The sequence below is a fragment of the Melanerpes formicivorus genome, unplaced genomic scaffold (genome assembly GCF_026170545.1).
Source record: "Melanerpes formicivorus ecotype bairdi unplaced genomic scaffold, bMelFor1.0.p_v2 SCAF_59, whole genome shotgun sequence".
NCBI classification, from domain to species: Eukaryota; Metazoa; Chordata; class Aves; order Piciformes; family Picidae; genus Melanerpes; species Melanerpes formicivorus.
In genome coordinates this window covers 3,651,249-3,672,195 of record NW_027142411.1, presented here as the reverse complement: position 1 = coordinate 3,672,195, position 20,947 = coordinate 3,651,249, and the positions used below count along the sequence as shown (strand labels likewise).

General features: G+C 53.5%; 2 protein-coding genes across 5 annotated transcripts in view; one reads left to right on the top strand and one right to left on the bottom strand.

The window, feature by feature from the left end:
• The first annotated feature begins 152 nt into the window (after positions 1-152).
• SS18L2 (SS18 like 2) lies at positions 153-1,484 on the top strand. Its single transcript, XM_068161669.1, has 3 exons — positions 153-261; positions 414-490; positions 1,279-1,484. The coding sequence occupies exons 1-3, from the start codon at positions 193-195 to the stop codon at positions 1,364-1,366; spliced, it is 234 nt and encodes a 77-aa protein (XP_068017770.1). The 5' UTR covers positions 153-192; the 3' UTR covers positions 1,367-1,484.
• A 1,304-nt stretch (positions 1,485-2,788) lies between these two features.
• Positions 2,789-20,947, bottom strand: part of GARRE1 (granule associated Rac and RHOG effector 1) — a 54,458-nt gene continuing 36,299 nt past the window's right edge. For all 4 annotated transcript variants that reach the window (XM_068161665.1, XM_068161667.1, XM_068161668.1 and 1 more), the window contains exons 3-14: positions 19,472-19,678; positions 17,622-17,762; positions 17,283-17,378; positions 16,996-17,157; positions 15,899-16,057; positions 11,472-11,569; positions 9,956-10,081; positions 8,502-9,496; positions 7,368-7,533; positions 6,469-6,603; positions 5,943-6,021; positions 2,789-5,240 (exon numbers count right to left, since the gene is read on the bottom strand). In XM_068161665.1, coding sequence (XP_068017766.1) covers positions 4,932-5,240; positions 5,943-6,021; positions 6,469-6,603; positions 7,368-7,533; positions 8,502-9,496; positions 9,956-10,081; positions 11,472-11,569; positions 15,899-16,057; positions 16,996-17,157; positions 17,283-17,378; positions 17,622-17,762; positions 19,472-19,678 — 2,673 coding nt within the window. In that variant the 3' untranslated portion in view covers positions 2,789-4,931. The remainder of the gene's footprint in view (positions 5,241-5,942; positions 6,022-6,468; positions 6,604-7,367; positions 7,534-8,501; positions 9,497-9,955; positions 10,082-11,471; positions 11,570-15,898; positions 16,058-16,995; positions 17,158-17,282; positions 17,379-17,621; positions 17,763-19,471; positions 19,679-20,947) is intronic.

Genomic DNA, 20,947 nt, shown 5'->3' with positions numbered 1-20,947 from the left:
TCAGCGCCGGGCGCGCTCGGCCCCTCGCGGCCCCGCCCCGCCTCCTCGCGCCCGGACGTGCCGAAGCGCGCGGCGTCCGCCAGCGGCAGGGCGTGCGGATGAGGAGTACGCGAGCGGCGCTGGGAGCCAATGAGAGGCCGCAGAGGGCGGTGGCGCCGGTTCCCGTCAGCCCTCGCGCGGGGCGGCAGCGCCATGTCGGTGGCGTTTGTGCCGGAGCGGCTGCGCGGGAAGGCGGAGGTGAACCAAGAGACGCTGCAGCAGGTGAGCGTGGGGAGAGGGCCGCGGCTCGGGTCCTCCCGGCTCGGGTCCTCCCGGCTCGGCTGAGGCGGAGCTGGCCCTGCCCCTGCCGCCTCGGTCCGGGGCGGTAGCGGCGAGCACGGGGCGGGCGGTGACGACGCGCTCCTGTGCCCTAGTTGCTGGAGGAGAACGACCAGTTGATCCGGTGCATCATGGAGTACCAGAACAAGGGCCGCGCCGCCGACTGCGTGCAGTGAGTAGCCGCCGGGGCGCGCCGGGCCGTGCCCGACCCAGTCCGGACGGTGTCTGCCCCGAGCCCGCCCCGCGCTGTCTCCTCCCCGACCCGGAACCGCGGGAGCCTCAAGGGCCGCGGGGCGGACGCCAGCCCAGCCCGTTCCAGCTCCTCAGAGCTTTTCTGCCGCTAAGAAAGCGCGGGGCTCCTCAAGGGGCTTCCCACAAAGGCCTTTCCCAAACCCGCAAAGCCCAAGCGCTGCTGCACGGGGTCTGTAACGCCAGCTGCTTCTCGGCAAGGGGTTTGTTCTGGGTGAGGATGAAACCAGCTCTCCTGGGTGGGCTCGCCTTTCCCCCTGTGTGTGGAGAGCACCGAGCGGTGCTTAGAGCGGGGAGAGCCAGCGTGTGGCTCTGCAGCCGTTCAGCTCCTCAGCTTGCAGAGGCCCTGGCTGGCAGACAGCAGCTGCTGAGCCTGGGTGCCTGCTGACTGCGGGCTCAGGCCAAGCGGCTGCAGAGCTTTGCCATCTCCTGCCCCTGGGCTGCTTGCTTGCAGCTCTGCATCCTTGCAGTGTTGATCAAGCACAGCTCTCGCTGTGCTAGTGAAGTTGGTCAGCACACACTCGGCTAGAGTGCAGCTCCGAGGGCGTTAGCACACAGACGGGGGAGGCGTTTGCCTGGTGGTGGTCACGGTTTGCTGTATTTCTTTCCCTAACAACAAATGCTGATCAGATTGCAGAAGCAGCTATCAAGGGGTGAGGAGTTTGCTAAAGGAGGATGCAGGTCCCAGCTCTTTGTTTCTTCCTCTCCCAGGTACCAGCACATCCTGCACAGGAACCTCATTTATTTGGCTACGATCGCTGATGCGACCCCACCCAGCACGCAGAAGACTGCAGACTGACTGTGCCTGCCTGGACACGAGCAGGGGAGCTCCACAGTCCCACTTAGAGTCTTGCAAGGCAGCTAAGAGGTGATCCATGCTTCTGTGTAAAAAACATGGGACGTAGTATTTGATGTAATGGCAGTCTGGCTTTTTGCCCCATCCCTGCAGGCACAACTCAAGGGTGCTGATTCTCACTTTCTTCCCTCTAAAACACTCCGTGTGAGTATTCTCAGGAGGTAGCCTGGCTGCCAGCACAGCACTGCCACCACACAGACAGCAGCAGCAGCCACCTGAAAACTGGGGGTTTATTGTATTTAATCTCCACTCCTGACAATGAAAGGACAGGGTGGGAGGTCAGGTGGGAAGATTCTGCTGCACAGCCAGCTCCAGGGGCTAGGGAGACACAAACCAAAATGTGCACTCAGAAAGGGACAGCCTCCTCCCCTTGTATATCCAGACACACTCATGCAGCTCAGGGGGAGGACTCCTTAGACAGGAGCCATGCTAAGGGGGGAAGATCTGACTGCCAGGCTGCTTCTGTTTGGAGAGAGCCCTCTCTCTAGTGGCACTCTATTGCTACCCTTCTGGACTGCTGGGGAGGGCTGAGTTCTCCAAGCAAACATGGGACCTTCTGGGCCCAAAGGCACCAGCCCACCTCTGAGGGTATCAGGCTAATCTTTATCAGCTCCTAGCAAGCCTCAGCCTTTGGTGCTTGTACCTGCCACAGATCCTTGCGGTCTCAGTGAAGCAAAGGCTGTTCTGTGAGGCTGTGTAACAATGACCCAGTGAAGCAAATGTCTAGGAAAGCTGAGACTGCTGCATAAGGGAGCAATGGAGCCTTTGTTTCAGTGAGAGAAGGCTGTGTGTCTGCCCCAGCTGTGGCACAGCTCTGCCTTTTGACTGGACATGCTCTGTACTGCAGCCTCTGTGCACAAGTAAATTTCTGACTAATCAAAACAGACTTCTCTGGTTCCTGGGTCTTGGTCAGCTGGATGCTTGCATGCTCTGAGCCAGAAAGCACACCTGGGGTAGTGCCCAGTGGTGGCAGGATGAAGAGAAGCTAAGTTACAGCCTTGGTCCCAGTTGTGTTGGAGGAGGAGGGAGCTGACTTTGCTCACTGTCGTCATCGCTACATGCAGCGGCCAAAAGCTGAAGTAACTTGGTCTCGGCAGTGTCCATCTGCACTGCCAGTTCAGAGCCACTGCTGAGGCAGGTTCTGGGGCAGGGGCCTTGGCTGCAGTCTACCTGAGGGAGCAGCTTTAAAGACGCTGCAGGCTGTACGGTGCGTAAGGGTCAGGTGTGTGAGTCAGTAAGTAGGCAGCTGACACTTTTCAAACTCTTAAATAATCCCATGTTAATGAAATAAGATCTTTGTTACAAACCAGAGTTACAGTTTAAGGTGCTGCTCGTTTTCAGCAAGGTGCATATTTTACCCAGGTATGACCTATTAAATGTTTGTCTTTAATAAAGCAAATTGTTGACTTGTACAGAAGCTTTAGAATACAAAATGTACAGTTCCAGTTCAGAAGCCTCAGCTGGTCACAAGAAGCACTGCAGTAAGGGTAAGTTAACTAAGCACCAAACCCTTGCACTTGGCAGTGTAAGCGAAGGTTAAGGGCAAGACTCCTTTGCCAAGTGCAACAATTCTCAGGATTCCCAGTGTTGAGAACAGGTTGGAAGCAGAGGACAGAGTAGCACCTACGTGGTCAGAATGCAGACACCTGGTGTTTGCAAGTGCCTGACGTGGCTCCGGGACCTCGCCGGCTGCTGCGACCGCGAACAGACTGCAACGACTACAGAACAGTTTTGGCACTTGTTAGAGAAACTTCAAACCAACTCCCCTTTTGGTCTTAGTAGGAACAAGCAGTAAGTACAACCAAAGTGAGGGTTTAATGTCAGAGCTAAATGACAAGGCTTAGGAAAACTCAAACCCATTCATCGAGTTAAATAACCGCTAACGCCTTCAGCAGAGGGTCGTCGGGATCAGAGTAGTACAGACCATGGACAGCTTACAGACAGAAGCCACACTGATTGTGCAAAGCACAGGACCGTAAAAACTATGTACAGCAAACAAACCTCTGTAAACATGGTAAGGATGAGTCTCAGAAAAGGTGGTGACAAGCTCATCGGTACAGGCAACACTGGCATCCTCAGACAGCACGGGAGGTGGCGACGCGGGCCCGCGGGGAGCCCCTCGCCGAACAGACAGACAGGAGGGGGCCGGGTGCGGAACAACCCAAAGGTTTGATCGGTTTAGTGTTGTGTATACTTCCTCTAGAGCATGGAGTTCTCTCTTTGGTATCTTTAGAGAGAGATGTACTTCGGTTGTATAAAGAAAGCCAGGTGTGCTTTATCTCCGTTGAACCCCCCGGCCCTGGGGCCCAGAGCCCATCTCGCTAGCAGGTAACGGATTAGGATGATGTGACTTAAGAAAAATACAAAAATAAGATTAATACTGTCAAAACTCTCATAGCAGAAAATAGTGTGGATTTTAGACTCTTCCCAAGATGAAGTATGAAAATTTAAATAAGCTCTAACTATATAAAGACTCTTCTGTAATCTCAGTCGCTGTACAGTGGGATAGCTATACACATATTTACCATGGTTCTTTAAGCACCAGTCACTCATGGAGCCACTTTGGTTGGAAGATGATTCCCAATTCCACAGGTTCACTTAATGGCACATCTTGACTGCAAGGAATTTACTTTATCCTTAGAAAATAATAACAATAATAAAAAACAAAAAGTTCTTCTACCTAACTGCTACCCCACCTTTCAGTCTAGCATCTTCTGAGCCAGCTCACAACTGTTAATCCACCCCAGCATCTGAAATAAGACTTTAAACCCCTGCAGGGAGGCTCTGAGGCTCTGCTTTGAGGAGCACTGTGTGGATAATGCCTGTGGCCAGGGGCAGCAGCAAGGAGTGCTGCGTTTCCTGCAATCCCAGGGCCAGGTTATCCACGGGGATGCCCTCTCCTGCAAGCAGCTCGGGTGTCTGACACAAGGCTGAGTGGTGCTGCTGACCTTTACCTAGAGTAAGGAAACTACCACAGAACTCTGCAACCCCTTGTGCAACAGTTTGTGTGGCACACAGAGCTGCCCCCAGGCCCCTTCTGGAGAATACAAAGGCTACAGCTTGTCCAATCTGAACAGTGTTGAGCAGAGTGACCACTACAGATTTGCTTCAACATCTTCCCTGTGCCCCAGTAAGATGTTTGACTATACATCTATATGAAAAATAGCTATAAAATACAGTGTTTCTTGGATGCTCATCCTTCAGCAGTTCTTTGTTTCTTAAAAAAAAACCAACAACAACAAACAAACAAAAAAGGTCTGAAAGTGAAGGCCATAGACACCTCGTAAAAGCATTTCTACATCACAGTTTTGGGCTGCCTCCTGTACATCAGACATTGGCCACGTTTGCTCAGCACTGTAGAACACAACTCAAGAGTCTGCACCTCTCACCCCAGCGCCCCCCGACTCCAGACAAAGAGAGGACCAGGAGCAGGCAGGGCAGGGCTGGAGCCCAGCGCCCCTCGCTGCTGCGCGGCCCGGCCCCGCGCCGCGCCCCCCCCGGCCGGCAGTCAGTACTGGTGCAGGTAGGAGGGTCTGCGCTCGTGCTTGCCCGGGAAGGATTTGAAGCCCTTGGTGATCTGCTTGTGCTGGGCAGCCTGCGGCTGCTGCGCGTAGGCGAAGCCGGAGATGCCTGCTGCCGGAGCGCAGTCGCCGGCTGCTGCCCACACGGGGGCCTGCAGCAGCTGCATGGTGTCGCTCCACTGCCCCACGGGGCTGCTCAGCGGGTACAGCCCTGCGCCCTGCCCGGGCAGCGCGTTGCTGACAGAGGAGGTGTGCTGCCAGGGTGCCTTTGGTGGCCAGGTTTTGGTTTTGTTATCCTGAGAAAGCAGAGAGAGTCAGCTTGGGGGCGGGGCTGGTTTTCAGGGGCTCATTCTGGCTTAGTACCCAAATCCTTCCTGAGACAATACAGCCCCTCAGCTCATGCCCTCACAATGACACCACTGCTTGGGTTGGAAAAGCCCTCTAAGGTCAGCAAGTCCAAGCATCACCCCACTACCACCCCAGCCCCAGCTGCCATGCTGCTTGAATACCTCTAGGGATGGCAACTCCACCACCTCCCTGGGCAGCCTGTTCCCAGTGCCTGACCCCTCCTAAAGGCATTGTCAGGTTATTGTTTGCCAGCAGGGTCCATGCAGGTGCAGAACTCTCAGTTCTGAGACGAGCTGCCTGCTGAAGCACCTCCTCTCTACCTCCCCACACTGCCTGACACAGTCCCTCCAGGGCAGGCAGTGCCACTGGTGATGCTCTGGCTCTCCCTGCACAGACTGTGCTGCCCCTCCACAGGGGTTTGCCCTTCCACGCTGGGGCTTGTGCTCATTCCTGCTGCAAGGGAACAATCTGACTTCCAGGTGTAACAGCTAAACCTGGGTCACTTGGACAGAAGTCTCTGGTCCCAGCTGCAGGTGAAGGGTTTGGGCCTAAGCTGAGGAAACAGAGAGAGGACTCCTCTCTTCTCCTAGGCTAAAGCATCCCAAAGTCCCAGCAGGAGCAGCTGCTGAGCAAAGCCATTGTCAGCTTACCTGATTACGGTCATCTGCTGCAGAAAGCAGGGGTGGTGACGGCAGTGTACTCGGTTCCTGCTCACCACTACTGTGTTTTCTGCCAAAGAGAGCAACAGCTGTTACCTTCCTCTTTAAATAAGTTCCCCACATCAATCTGCCACCAGTGCCTCAGCACTTCAGCAACAAGTGGCATCCAAAACAGACAATCATGGGAGAGGGGAGAAAGTCTCAGATCTTTCCTAGACACCCTGTGCTTAGCTCACAAGTAGCTGTTGGCACAGCTGCTCACTTGCACGAGGAGACAGCCACTCAGGGAACCCAGTTTGGGAATCCCTAGCATTGAAGTCTCCACCCTGATCCATGTCAGCAGTGCAGCACACACACTGCCCTTTGTCTAGCTTCCTCTAATGAGCAGGGATTTCCTTGGGGTGGCTATCACACCAAGTCAGCAAAGCAAGAAGGGCCTCATGAAGCAGCAGCATCCTTGGGGTGGCTATCAAAGCAAGTCAGCAAAGCCAGAGGAGTTTGATGCATTTCTGCTCACCTTCTCTGCTTTACAGCAGCAACAAGATCTGGCCCTGAGAACATGGAGAACAAGCTGTCCCCATTAGCTGAGGAGGTCTCATCACTTGAGCTGGCAGAGTCTCCTTGAGTACCAGACCAGCTATTTGTCACATCACTGCAAGACAAAAGCTTGGGTTAGTCCTTGTACAGCGCCTGGGCCAGACCCTTTGCCCCAGGTAGTTCTGCTGAGGTGTTCCTCAGAGCACAACAAAACCTCAGCACCTTCCAAGATGTCCAAATCATACAAAGATACTCTCAAGTTTACCTGCTCCTGAGTGGCCACATCAACTGCTTCACCTGTTAGGGACTATTTCACTGAGGTAATGAGATCTGTGACAAGTGCCTCTCTTGGTCAGCAAGGACAAACCACTGAGTCTTGGGTTTGGAATCCCTTTAATTGCCAAACTGAGCTAGAACACATTCTGGTCCCACTGGTTTAGAGCTAGCTTGAGAGTCACAGCCCCTGCATCACGGACAAGCAGACAGAGGACCTTGCAGCGCTTCTGCTGTCATCAATAGCTGTGCCTTGGACGAGACTGAACACTGCCAGTTTCCCTTCTGGCAGCTACCTGTCCCATGGCAGCAAGACTAAGCAGCTATACTGGCAAGCTAAACGCAGTCAGGCTTCACTCTGCACAACACTGTGTCTCAGGAGCTTTCAAGATACTGCAGGAAAGCTACTGCTAAAGAGCCTGTGCTAGAAATGCCTCTCCCCCTGCCGGGGCCCAAGCGTTGCCCTCCCACGAAAGCATCCAAGCGAGCGCTGCAGGAGGCGCAGGGTTCCTCCCTGCTTGCTGAGCAAGCACCCAGCGCTCCCACGGCCTGCCAGGCTGCAGTGTGACCCAGCCTGGCCCCAGAGGCAGCCCTGGCAGCTCTTACCCCTCCGTGAAGTACTCCGGGAAGGGCCACGTTTTGTGCGGGTCGTCGGGCAGGGGCCAGTGTGCGCGCGCGGCGCCGGGCCGCCGGACGTGCTGCGCCTGCCGCTTCTGCTGCATGGCCTGGTTCACCCCGGCCACGTAGCGAGCGAACTCGGGATCCGAGCCAACTGAGGGACAGGAGCAGAGCCGTCAGTCGCTGAGGTCCAGCCCTCTCTGCTGCACCGACCCCCTCCCCGCTCCATCCTTCAGCCCCCCGCACAGGAGGGCCTGCGCGGTAGCGCCTGGCAGCAGCAGTCCATCCCTCCCGGCGGAAGGCCATGGATGGGGCACGCTCACCACCTGCACCTGCAGACTCTCCCATGGAAGTATCCCTGCCCCTGGTGCTCCATCAGGGAAACGGTCCAGCCTCCCATCAGCAGAAACCGGGGGATTGAAGCTTGCACACTGAGCCAGGCTCGGGGTACAAGAACATGGCAGTGACCACAGCCGGTTCCAGGCTGCCACACCATTTCCAGCTGTGCTGCCACCAACAACCAGCTGTAAAATTCTAACCTCACTTCACCTTTGGCAGTAACCCCTCCGCGCTTCCAACCCCATGGTGGTTCAAACCATGTGGCACCACGTCCTCCAACACCCAAGCTTGTCACTGCAGTAACAGCTGTAGAACAGGAAGCAGTCTGACTCTCACAGACCTGTCCAGTACTGGAGGGGAAGTGAAGGGGGATGGGGAAGATGCAGTCTGGCTGTCACCTCCAGGCTGCAGCACTGGTGAGGGGCAGGAAGGATTGGTTTGAAGAGAGGTAAAATGTGCAAGTTCAAGGGGCTGGTTTTAAACAGCTGCACAAATTAACAATAGGGGCAACATCAGGGTCTTCATCAGTACTTGGGTGTGGTCCATAAAGGAAAGGTCAGAACTCCTACACCTGGGGCAGGAAGCCACATTCCCACTCATTAATTAGCAAAGGTTGGGTTTAGTTCTGTTACTCAGGCTCACATCAGTACCTGCTTGCCTCTGTGAGCCCCCTGGCAGCTGGTGGGCAGCACTGAGAAATGGCAGCTCTGGCTAGCAGTATTTAACAGCGCTCTCTGTAAAGCAACCCTGATGAAAGCCACCAAGAGAGGGGAAGACACACACCTGCAGGGTCAAAAGGCAAGATCTCTCCCAGCATCCCAAAGACTCCATCAGTTTGGTCACGATTTGGCCACGTGTTGTTTCTAGGGCCTTGTGGTTTCTGTCCTAACATCTCTGACATCATATTGTCCATATAGCTGCTCACGAGACCCAAGCTGTACAAATCAGAGCTCAAGTCTGAGAAGCCAGGACTGTTCCACTGGTTTATGTGAGACAAACCAGCCCCCACGGCCTGGGCTGGCTGCTGTGAGGAGCTGGTCAGCCACTTGGCAGGTGCGCGCTGCTGTGGTCCGATAGGCTGAAGCAAGTGTTGGTAATACTGCAACTGCTGCTGCTGCTGCTGCTTCTGTGAGTGCTGCTGCTGCGACAGGCCTGGCTGGGGAGGATGCAGCGGGGTGTGAGGGACAGCCTGCGGCTGCTGCTGCACCGCCGCCGCTTTCTGCTCCGGCGCCATGGAGGAGGCAGCAGAGTTCCTCCTCTTCAGCATGGGGGAGGTCTGCTGGGACTTGCCCATGTTGAAGCCCGAGAGGAAATCGATCACGTCCTGCATCTCCTGGTCGGTTGGCAAGTTCATGCCTTTGTCGTCCTTGCCCTCGTCCGGCTTGAAGAAGCTGTCCCTGCGCTCCCCCAGGAAGCCGTTGGCCAGGGTGCCGGCCGTGCCCTGGGCGGCCTGCAGGGGCTCTGCGGCCCGCGGGAAGCTGCCGATGCTCAGGATGCTCTGCAGCCGCGCGTCCACGCCCCCCGGCAGCTTTGCCTTCTCCTCCGAGATGGAGCCGATGAAGGCGTTCTTGGAAGGCGTGCTGGGGATGGAGTAGCTCCCAGCGCTGTTTGCAGTGCTGCAGGAGGCCTTTTTTGTGAACCGTGAGGTCAGCTTGGAGAAGGTCTTCTGCAGGCCGCCCGAGGGCTTGCTGCCGTTCCCCGCCGGCATGTCCGCCTGGTTCCCGAAGTCCGAGAGCTCCCGCTGCAGCTGGATCTGAATGCACGGCAGGGCCTGCTCCCTGCAGCGACAGACACACAGACCAAACCACACCGTGTACCACCGAGCTGGCACTCTGGAAGCAGAGGTGTGCCTGGGGAAGAGCTAGTGGAGGAGTCAAAAGCAGAGACCACCGAGCTCATCAGCTACTCCTCAGGGCACCAGCACCAGCCTCTGCAAGGGCAGGAGCTGCCTTCCAGCCCTTGGGGCATGCTAACTGTGCTCCAAGACTTCAATGCAGACTAGTTTAATGTAAACCAAGTATCTCTGGGAGAAAGAACACTACTTCTGTACTGTTGGACAAAGCCTGCTCTAGCTCTCTCCCTGCCCACAAGGTCCTGGGGTCAATTACCAGTTTCTTGCTCTCAGTTTAGTTGCTGCTTCCCACCCCCACTATCAAATTCCTCAGTACAGATCTCTCAACAGTGATGGCTGTCCCCAAAGCGGGCAGGTGGAGCAGGAGGCTCACGCGAAGACGTACCTTCCTTCCTTCCACCTGTGGATGTCAAACACAGCAGTATAGAGCACATCTACTAGTCCCAAAGTCTTCTCTGGATCCAGACTCCTCTGGAGCAGAGACATGGTTGCTGGATCTTCTTTCAGACACCTGGAAGCAAGAAGTTTCACTTAAAGATCAGCTTTAGGGTATCTTTGGTTTGCTTTTGTTGTTGGGTGGATTTTTTACATTGAACAACTCTACCACAGTGGTCAGGGGACAGAAGGCCAATCCATGCACCCCTGACTGCTCCTAGAGGTGCAACTGGTAAAGGCAGGGCAATGTGAGAGTGCCAGGGGGTTCCTGAAGGAGGCATCTGCAGTCCCAGTTCCTTTCTGCTGCTGAACACAGAGCTAATCTCACTGTAACATGAAGTGCTACCATTTACTCTACAATCATGACTGAGGATCAGTTCTTCAGCTGAGCAGACACCATTCAGGCACACAGCTAAGAAGTAACAAACCCACAAAGCCCATTGCTGGAGAATGGCCAAAGCACTTCACCAAAGCTGACCCCAAGTGGGTGCACTCTGGAGTCCACTGCCACCAGCCCCTGCCTGACAGCCTCCCTGAGGGAAATGACTCAGCACACCCAGCAGCCTGTGAAGATGCAGGATTAGTGAATCCTCCTCATCAGTGGCATGGAACCAGGAGCGACTCTGAGGTGAAGTCAGAATAACCTACACCTAGACACAAGGAGACTGGCCGAGCCCCGAGGAGCTCCCCCAGCCGCGGAGCAAGGCAGCACCCTGGCTGTGTCAGCAGGAGGAGCTCTGCCAGAGCACACAAAGCCGGGCTCCCAGCACTCCCCTCCTTTGAGCTCTTCCATAATAGAGCAATTTACACCAAGAGAGGAGTGCCAGTTGCAGTGGAACTAGAGATGTACTTGGGCACACAGGCCACGGGCTGAGCCCCCTGGTACCATGGGTAACAGGCTGGCTCACAGGGCTCAGATGAATGAGCTGTCTTGTGTGAGATCCCTAACACTGAGTCCTGCAGAGCAGGAGAGAAAGGAAGTGTTCTAATCCCAACTCATTGTCTCAAAAGGAAAGGAACCCTGCCCTGCACCACTCTTTCCTAGGCAGGGACAGTGTCTGCTGGAACGTGCAGCTCATGAGAGCTCCTGAGCAACAGCTCAGTGAAAAAGGGCTAAAAGCTCTCACTAATCTCATCTAATTCCTGCCCTTCCTCAGGTAACAGCTGGGAGGGCCTGCCAGGGAGGAGCAGAACAGGACTACTACTGCAGTTAGCATTTTTTAAGCCCCCTTTTTTCCCCTCTCATCACCAAGCCTTTCCTTTTCAAGTGTATTTTAGTGGCCCAGCACTGCCTCTCTTCTGTTGCCTCCAGAGGCAGCACTGGAACAAAGAGAGCTGAGCAACAGCTGAAGAAAAAGGAGCTCCAGGAAGATCTGCTGTGAGTGCAGAGTGCTCCCTTCCCTTTGCACAGCCAGGTTTCCAATCACAGCTATCAGCATCATCTGCAGCACAGGAGCTTTATTTACCAAGTTGATGGAACTTGCACCACAATTCTGGACCCTTCTAAACTGATCTGAGGAGCGTAGGCTTCTTTATTTTCGATCTGGGCAGTGTCCACAACCACCTAGCAGACAAAAGGCAAAGAAAAGGGCAATTTAAGAGTTGTTTGGAGTTCTTTGGTCAGCCCTGTGGTTGAGATGCAGCAGTCTCACCTCCCTGCCACGCTACAGCTGGACAAAACAACCAGATGGAACCAAACCAAGTGGCAGAATCATTCCCAGCTGATTTCTGCTTCAGGGTCTAAAAACAAGAAGCAAGGACCCCCAGTGCTTAGTTTGGTCCAGGAACCTCTGTTTCATCCTTCTCAGCTACACACTGCAGTTGCACCTCACTAAGGTTAGCAGCTGGCCCTACCATGGCTTTTAGAAGAGCCCTTCCCCTGGGGAGCTTTGGCACTAGCCCAGCCCCCAGGCAAGCCCCCAGTCACCCACACATTGGTGAGCAGTGTAACTGCAGTGCATGGCAGCATCCAGCCTGCAGCTTTTCACACAGCTCACAACACACCAGCCCCCCTGCAAGGACCTGCAGCTGCAGACCACCAGCACTCCTCTCTTCCACCCACTGGACCTGTTACTGTCAGCAAGTCCCTCTGGAAGTGACAGCTCAGCTGGTGAGCCCCCAGCCTTCTGTAAGGCCTGCTGAAGACACATGGAAGAGGAGAGGCTGGCAAGTTCACTTTCTGTCCTGAACTTCTGTTTGTATGGAACTGAGAAGGAAGGGATTCACTGAAACTTCAATGCCAGGGACAGTAAGTTCCATATTTGGGTTGTGCTTTCTGCTGGTGTCCAGTCTGCATGGGTTGGCCTTTCTGATCATTTCCATAATTTCCTATTTTGGTCATGCTGAACCAGCAGCTTTTTGGCAGCAGTCAGCAGTTCCTGCTTCAGTGACTAGCAGATTAGTTGCACCATTTATCCTTGAAATGGCAAAAAGTCCTCTGCTAGAAAGAAGCCTCAGGGGGCCGTTCTGGCTCTTCTGCACCCACCCTCCACTGCTTCTACTTCTACCTGGTTGTCTGCTGCTGGTTAGGAAGGAATGTGCCATATGAATAGTGCTCAGGGGGTCTCTTTTCTCTCTTGCTTCAGCAAAACCATCCAAGGACTTCTTAACAGAATTACTTCCCACCTTTTAGGTACTTAAGCATGAGGCCTTAGTTTTCCTCCAGCTGACTCTAAGGTCCCACTCAAGTCAGACATGCCTGAGCACCATGGCAAGGCCCCATGCCATGGGCCACCCACACCACCTCTCACTTCAGAGCAGGGCAGCTCCAGTGCTCTTTTCCCTCTATTTGCACCATTTTAATTCCATGTGATTTAGCAACCTGCAGTTCTGCTCTGCTGCAGGGGTAGCTGAGCTAAGGAGAGATGAACTCTCTTTTTCAGCTCCCAAGCACGCTTCCATCTGCATCTCAGGCCTGTAAATCAGAGCTCAAATTCTAACTTGTGCAGGCCTAGATCAGCTTCTGACAGTGGCACATGGGAGTGCTCATGGTCTGAGCTGTGTTGAGTGTTCACAGGGTAGTTCACAGAATGGTTGGGGTTGGAAGGGACCTTAAAGATCATCCAAGCCCCTGCAATGGACAAGGACACCTCCCACCAGCCCAGGCTGCTCCAGGCCTCATCCAGCCTGGCCTAGAACACCTCCAGGGAGGGGACATCCACAGCCTCCCTGGGCAACCTGTGCCAGTGTCTCCCCACCCTCACTGTCAAGACTTTCTTCCTCATCTCCAGCCTTGCAGGAAGTCCCTGCACACATCTTCCTTTCTCCCCTTCTATTGAAGTTGTACAACCTGTGGGGTTTAGATGTTACTAGGATTCACTGCTGCTGCAATGCAGGCTGCAGCTGCTGCTCAAAGCTCTCTCAGCACACACAACTCAGCTGAACCCTCTCCATGGTTTTGCATGAGACCAAGTCAAAGTTTTCTTTCCACCCATCTTCTGAATTAAGCTCTCTGAATGCCCAACAGGGAGGTTCCTCCAGCTGCCCCCAGTGTGAGAATCCCACTCCTCACAGGCAGGCTCAGGTCAACACTGCAAAACCTGCACTTCCATTTTGCATTCTCTTCCCTGTGTTAAAAGACCTGAAACAGCCACACAAACTCACATCTCATTGTGCTTTCCACTCCTCAAGAGCTTCTGCTTTAAAGGCACGTGGCAAGACAGGCTCAGGACAATGAGACTGCCAAGGAATGTTCTCTCCTAACTGACAAGTGCACAGCCAGCTGTGGGCTGAGCAGGCAGCAGACCCAGGCCTGCCTGACACTGCCCCACGCTTCATTCACCTGAGCTCCCCACAAAACAGAACACAGACTGCCCCCCAGCCTGCTGGGTGCTTAGAGGAGAGCTTTCCTGTGCATCAGACAGCTATTGTTCTGGGTTTGCAGGTGTTTCCTCTCCCATCTCCACCCAGAGGATGCTCCAGGGCAGCAAATGACAATTTCTCACTGCTCCACAACTGAGTCTTGGGAGAAAAAATGTTAGCAGAGTTTAGAAAGCACAACTTCAACCCTCACACCCTTCCAAACTGAAAGAGACCCCAGTGAGAATGACTGGAGGGGAGATGTCTCAGGCATTTTCCCATGTGTGTAGCTCCTGACTGACTTGGAAGACAGAAATCATGTGCAAAACAGAAACCTTTGGAGACATTCCTGATTCAACACCAGCAATACTCCTTCATCAGCACTGTCACCTGGGAGAGTGTCTAAGCAAGTCTCAGGCTGACAGCTCTCCAGAAGTTATGGCAAAGCCTGAAGAATATCAGCACTTCAATTACCAGCAGGTCTAACTAGTCCTGTCTAGACTGGGGGACACCAGGAGGTTCCCAGACTCTGGAGTGTGTCCCAGGCCACTCCCAGATCTCATCAAGGCAGGCCCTGGGTGTGCACAGCTCTGAAAGCCCCTGGAAAGGAAATGGTGGGAGGTGCAGCATCCTCCAAGGCATTCCTCATCTAGACTTTTGGGAGCCAAGAACTCCTGAGGTGCATAGCACAGACTTCCATAGGACTGCTAAGAAACACTCTGTGCCGTGGCCTCACTTCCTGCTGGCTGCCACACCTCAGCACCAGCTGTGGCAGGCAAAGGCACAAAGCCCACTTACCCACAGCCTTTTTTCCTAGTTCTTCTCCTCTCTATTGAGATTTCATCCATATTTTCTACCTGGGTGTTTCCAAGGAAGTCTGACCAGGTCTGCCTCCTCACAGCTGCTGTCTCCCCCTGCAAGGACACCCCTTCTTTCCCTGGAAAACTTCCTTACACAAAGCAGTTAAGGCACCACCAGCTCCTATCCTTAAATCCCAGACTCACAGTGAAGTCAGGACTGACAGCAGGTGCCCTGCTGATACTGACAGCCTGCCCTCTTTACATCCAAATGTGACCTGAACCTCCTGCTCTAAAAGGAATGCTCAGTAGAAATACCTGACACCTTCATGTCCCATGCACCACTCACCATTGCTGCAGAGCCTATTAACAGTACCACAAGAGGGCTTAGTGAAGGAGGAGGAAAGGGCAAAGTCACTTAATCAGCTGTGTAACTCGTTTGAAAACTGTAGAAACATGGATCCTTGCAAAGCCCTGATGGTCTGCCACCACCTTGAGTCAAGCTAGGAAGCGAAAGGGAGCATTTGGCTCAGTGTAGGTTAAAGCCAATCCAAGGAACGCTGGGCAGAAGCTAGGCTACAGGCTGCCTCTCTGCTTGCATTTCCTTCCTGCCCTAGTGCACTCTTGCCCCCATGTTATTTGTCCAGTCAAATCAAAACTCACAGCAGTCCCCAAACCCCTGTGTCTCAGGAATGTGCCTTCATGAGCGAAGAGACTGCAGTCATTCATGATGGCAGCACAGATGCACTTCCTTGTCAGTGTACCCAAGCACCTATTTCAGCAGCTGTCTAGAGCCTGTAACATCCCAAGACACCTATGGCAGCAGCAAGGCATTTAATTGCTCTGTCCTCTGTTGGAGATGCCAGGCAGCAGCACTTGGTGCAGAGGACTTCCTGGTTTCTGTGGGGCAGGAAGCTCTGCTTCCATTCAAAGCAGAGAGGAAATGAAAGGAATAGCAGTCTTCAAAGCTGGTCTGAGAGCAGGCAGGGCAGGGGGTGTTTCTTTTCACCATGGGCTCCTAGAGATTTGAAACTCTTTCTATTTCACTATCACCTGGAAGTTCCACTTCTTGTGTTCTCCCTAGTACCAGGCCCTACAGAGTACTCAGGACCTGCTCCTAGCAGCTACAGATCCCATCTACAAACCTGCATTCTAGAAGGATACATCTTGGTTAAGCTGCAGCACTCACAAATGGAGAAACACAATGGAAGTTCATTCCCAAAGCTACACAAGCTCTAGTTTCTGTTCAGGGTGGCTGAGCAGCCCTTTATTTGCTAAGCCTGTTCCTGGCCACTTACCAGCCCAGCCTGGCCAAACAACAGCTGTACAGCAGTTTTGCAGGCTCCTCGCCACGTGGAAGGGCAAACCTGATTGAGCACTTCAGTGACAGGGGAGTCGTCCCGGGGGGTGAGCCCATTGTGGCACCCAGCTTCCTTAATCAGCTGCAGCATGGTGTGCTGGAAAAGGGAACAAAGATCAACACTGACAGCAGCTCTGGGATGGCCAAACGCAGCACTCGGGAGCGCCGACAGGAGGGCTGCCCGCACCCGGGCGGCACTGCTCGGGCGGCACTGCTCGGGCCCCAGGCTGCCCGCTGCCCCTCAACGAGCTCTGGGAGCTAGGAGAGCTCAGCTGCAGGACAGGAGTGTGGCAGATGGTCTCTGCTGTTTGGCACACAGTCCTCCCCCGAACCCACAAACACTATTTTGGCTTACACTCTCCCTAAACCCTTTCACCAGAGCTACAAGAGGCACTGCAAAGGCAGCAGAGCAGCAGTTGGAGCTGGGGCTGCTCCCAACTCTCTCAGAGAGAAAAAGGAAAGAAAGTGAAAATGTTCATTAAAGTTGTTCCAATGCCTACTGAATGGCTCTTCCCCACCCCCTTGGAAGGAGACACTCAGTGAACTTCTCCACAGTTTTACACCACTAAAAAACCAATGAAGTTTGTAAGAAGACATTCAAAGGAACTTTGTTACAAAATGCTTCTTGAAGTCCCTCCCTTAGCTCCAGGCTGGGCCAGACTTCTCTTGGCACCCAAGATAAAAGCTGTGAAGTGAGTCACCTGGTTGAGTCAGCTGTAAGGAATCACTTTCCTCTGCACTTCTGGATGCTCAACCTACTTACTCTCAAAAAGTTCAGAGAAGCTTCACCACCTCTCAGACTCCTCTGTGCTTCTCTCAGGCTGGGCTGGATTTGCCCAGGTGGTTAAAATGTTATCAGAAGCAGGGCTGGACCCACAATGTTATCAACATCTTGTTTCCACAGGAAGCCAGACTAAAAATACACACTTCTAAACACAACTTTGGCACTGAACCTCCACTGCAGTTGCTGTCTGAGCTCTAAGGAGTTCTGCTCTCTCTGTCCTTCACTCCCAGGGTTAAGTTCAGGGCTCTTACCGTTTTCAGCTTCAGGTTCTCTGCTGCAGACTCATTAAAGGATATTCCTTTCAGAAAATGGGATCCTATCTGAACAGGGACAGTAGGCAGCTCACACTGAATTGGCTGAGGTGGAGTCTGTCTCCTTCCTGTTTGCTGGGCTTCAGCTTCACTGCAACAGCCCTGGAGTAGGAAAGAACAGGTCCAAGGAATGAAGACATCAGAAGATCCTAACACGAGTCTGGTTTCTTTTCCCCCAGTCACTACTTGGCAGGAGGGGTGGGAGGGCAGGGTTGAGCAGAGCCTACCTGAAGACTCGCTTCAATAGCTTTTGGGTTCAAGTGGAAGCCAGCCTTCATTGCATATTCACAATGGCCCAGACTCTCCAAAGCCACTTTGTAAGCCTGACATCAGAGAAAAAGTTAAGACAGAAGAGGCAAGTCAGCAAGCCAGCAGGCAGTGTGTCTGCAGACAGCTGGATCTGCCCCCCTCAACTCCATGGCACCCACACAACCAGCAGGCAAGGTCCTCCAAGGCTTCCTGCCTGCCTGCAGAGCCCATTGCTGCAGCACCGTCTCCTGCCCTCTTCCATCCCTTGGCCCACCGGCCACATGCACACTGAAGCAGCAGACTTTAAAGCCCCTCACCTGCAAAGCACTGTCAATTTTCATGTTCAGCTCCTTGAGCTGATGCTCAGGGATGGCCACAGTCTGGGAGCAGAACAGCTGCTGCACCTCGATGCCCGCCAAGCACCCGTCGCAGCCTCGCTCTCGCAGCCGAGATGTGGCCTGCAGTGGGAAACCAAAACCCAGGGTGAAGAGGGTCAGCATCAAACCAGGGCAAGCTCAATCCCATTAGTTACACAGACAAACTCAACACAGAACCTCCCAGAGTTTAGAGCATTCTAAGGGGGATGAGGAGCAGCAGCTGGTGGCAAGGCTCTGGAGGAGGTGATTTATGGTAAGTTATTAAAGCTCTGCAAATCTCAGGTTATTTGTCTGGCATATAGGTGTTGGCTAGCAACTTAATTCAACATTGTTTGCTGTTGCTATTTCAGCTCCCTCTCAGGACTAAGGATCCTGTTACACAGCCCACATGGTGACTGTGGTCACCAGAGAGGGCCTTCCAGTTTCAGCATAAAGGGTCAGTACTGGTCCCAAGTGGAAAACGCAGTCAGTGGACAAACACTGCTGTGGATGGAGGAAGATACTTGATGGAATTCGGAGTTCTCACTGTGGGGCAATTTGAGAAGAGCTCCACAAGACCACCTTCAGTTTGGCACAGCAAGGGCACAGCTTTATGGAGTAGGAGTTTGAAATAAATACAGAATCACAACCATGGAAAGCCAAACATCTTGCTTGGAACTCTGCAAAGAGTTACTTGAATTGAAGGAAGCCGTGCACTCAGCGCCTGAGCCTGTGCTGATCTGCCAGCTTGCAGACCTCACTGCACAAGAAAGCAGAAAAGCTCACTGAAGTACTTTTCTTTGCAAAATACTTTCTGCAGCAGGCAAAGTAAGGGCCATGAGGATGATCAGGGGGCTGGAGCTCCTCTGCTGTAGGGACAGCCTGGGGAGCTAGGGGTGTTCAGCCTAGGGAGGAGAAGGCTCTGGGGAAGCCTTCCAGTACCTGAAGAGGCTACAAGCAGGCTGCAGAGGGACTGCTTGCAAAGGCCTGCAGCAACAGGCTCAGGGACAGTGGCTTCAAACCAGAGCACAGCAGATTTAGACTGGATGTGAGGAACAAGCTCTGCACCATGAGGGTGCTGGAACACTGCGGCAGGTTGCCCAGGGAGGTGGTTCAGGCCTCATCCTTGGAGGTATTCAAGGTGAGGCTGGACAAGACTCTGAGCAAGCTGATCTAGTGGAGGATGTCCCTGCTGAATGCAGGGGGGTTGGGCTGGCTGAGCTGTGGAGGTCCCTTCCAACCCAAACCATTCTGTGATTCCACAGCTGACAAGTGCTTGTGGAAACACGAGTCTAGAGAGAAGGGGCATCTTTAAAGCACTGCAATTAATGCTCCAGCAGCTGAAGGGTGAGGCAGCATCAAGCTTAGCAGCCAAGGTGTTGGAAGTTGAGGGTACCTCAAGACTTGTACCAGTGGAGTAAAATTAGAATTCAAAATGAAGAGAAATAGTCATTATCTGAATTATTTTTCCCCAAGCTTTTGCTGGGTTTGAAGGGCTTGCTGCATGCTGGTGAGGTTTTCATCTGCTCCACCTCCCAGCACACATTTGAGCAGTGTCAGTTCACTGCCACCAAGCAGAAGCTGTTCCCACCGCTGCATGCTCCTTAGGTAGCCACATCACAGAGCAAGCTTCACACAGGGCAGAGAGTACAATCACCATGCAGGCAGAACAAATGGTAGCAGCTGAAACTACCTGCAGCATGCTACACAACCAGAGCTTCTCTTCCTTTGGTAGGGCAGCCAGCCCAAGTGTAGGTCACACTAAACACAGCTCTCATTTCAGCAGTGTCGCCACAGCGAGACCTCCATACCTCTGCTGCTCCTCTCCAGGATCTTATTGCATCTTCTAGCTCATTTGTGGGGTTTAAATTCGAGGCTCCACCCCCAGTAACATTCTTCCTCTCCTGTCCTACAGCTTCAGCAAAGCAGGAGTGTGCCACTGGTTGGACCTTCTGCAAAGCTTGTGACAGGAACTGGAAGTGGACCTGCATCACCGTCAAGAAACATCGCCCAAGTACCTGCAGGACAAGGAAGGAAACAGCTTCAAGCAACAGAAGATCCCACTGAGGTTTGCCTTCTCTTTTGGTTTACTGTTTGGGGAAAGCAACTAAATTTATCTTCTTCATTATTGCTGTTATTCTTGATTATACTTCAGAGGTCCCAAGCACCACATGGTATTTGACCTTCTACTTCAGGTGAGCAGTGGGTGAGCCTTGGTTCCTGGGAATCTGGGGAGAGGAGGAGGTCATTTTCACTGCTGCACTCAGGGTTCTCTGAAGAGTGAAAAGCCTGTGAAGTTACCCAGCAATACTGAGCACAGGAAACTCCACCAACATGGGAGCAGCAAATTATGACAAGGACACACTCACCAGCAGAAGTCCTCTGCACATAGATCTAGCTGGGTTTGTGCTCAGAAACCCAAACTGCATGAGCAAACAAACTCTGAATGATTTAACCCACAACTGTCCAGAGCAGCCAGGTTCCCTCCAGCAGTGTCTCTCCAAGCAGAGCCATGGCTGGCAGGAAGTACCAAAGCCCCTGTGCCACAGAGAGTGGCAGCACGGTGCCATTCTCAGGTCAGAGCAGTGGCTGCAGGATGCATGCTCAAAGCTGCAGCCCTGTCACTTGCATTGTCTGCTGGGAACTGCTAACGCTGGCAGAAACCTTCTCTTCAGAGGATCTCACTGAAATGGGTCATGCAGGACCTGAGGAGAGGCAGGAAGCAAAGCCTGTGCCCCCCAGGCTCACTGGGCTGAGGGCAGCAGCATCCTTGTTCTGTGCTCACCTCTGCCAGCCAGAGCTGGGCTCCGTGTCCTGCACCTCTGCCCCCTGCACCTCTGCCCCCTGCATGTGTCCAGCCCCCTCCTGCTTCCCTGTCATGCCAGCACTAATGGGAGTTGTGGCCAAGGACAGACACATGCCTGCCAGCCACACAACAGGGCACACCAGGAGGAGTGCTGAGGGCAGCCACCAGATGTGGAGGGGCAGGCTGGAGTGCAACCACCCAGGGAGGCAGCAGAGCAGGAGGGCTCTGTCCACGCTCTCCTGGGCAGCCAAAGCCTACACCAAAGCGTATCCAGAAGGCAGCAGAGGAGCAAGTGTTTGCCAAATGACTGCAGGAAGGATTTGAAAACTACCCCAAGGACTTGTTTCTTTTAGGGAGTTTGTGACACAGAGTGGTTTCAGAAATGTCTATTTGACTTTGCTTTATGACAAAAGAGACTCAGCCTGGACGCCACTCCAGCAATAACTGATAGATAATGTCCAAAGCCACCATGCCTTGGAGC

What these genes read in the sequence shown, in the direction of transcription:
- SS18L2 (XM_068161669.1), top strand. Translation starts at nt 193, where the DNA reads ATGTCGGTGGCGTTTGTGCCGGAGCGGCTGCGCGGGAAGGCGGAGGTG. An exon ending in ACCAAGAGACGCTGCAGCAG is followed by an intron (nt 262 to 413) that starts GTGAGCGTGGGG and finishes CCTGTGCCCTAG; the next exon opens with TTGCTGGAGGAGAACGACCA. An exon ending in CGCGCCGCCGACTGCGTGCA is followed by an intron (nt 491 to 1,278) that starts GTGAGTAGCCGC and finishes TTCCTCTCCCAG; the next exon opens with GTACCAGCACATCCTGCACA.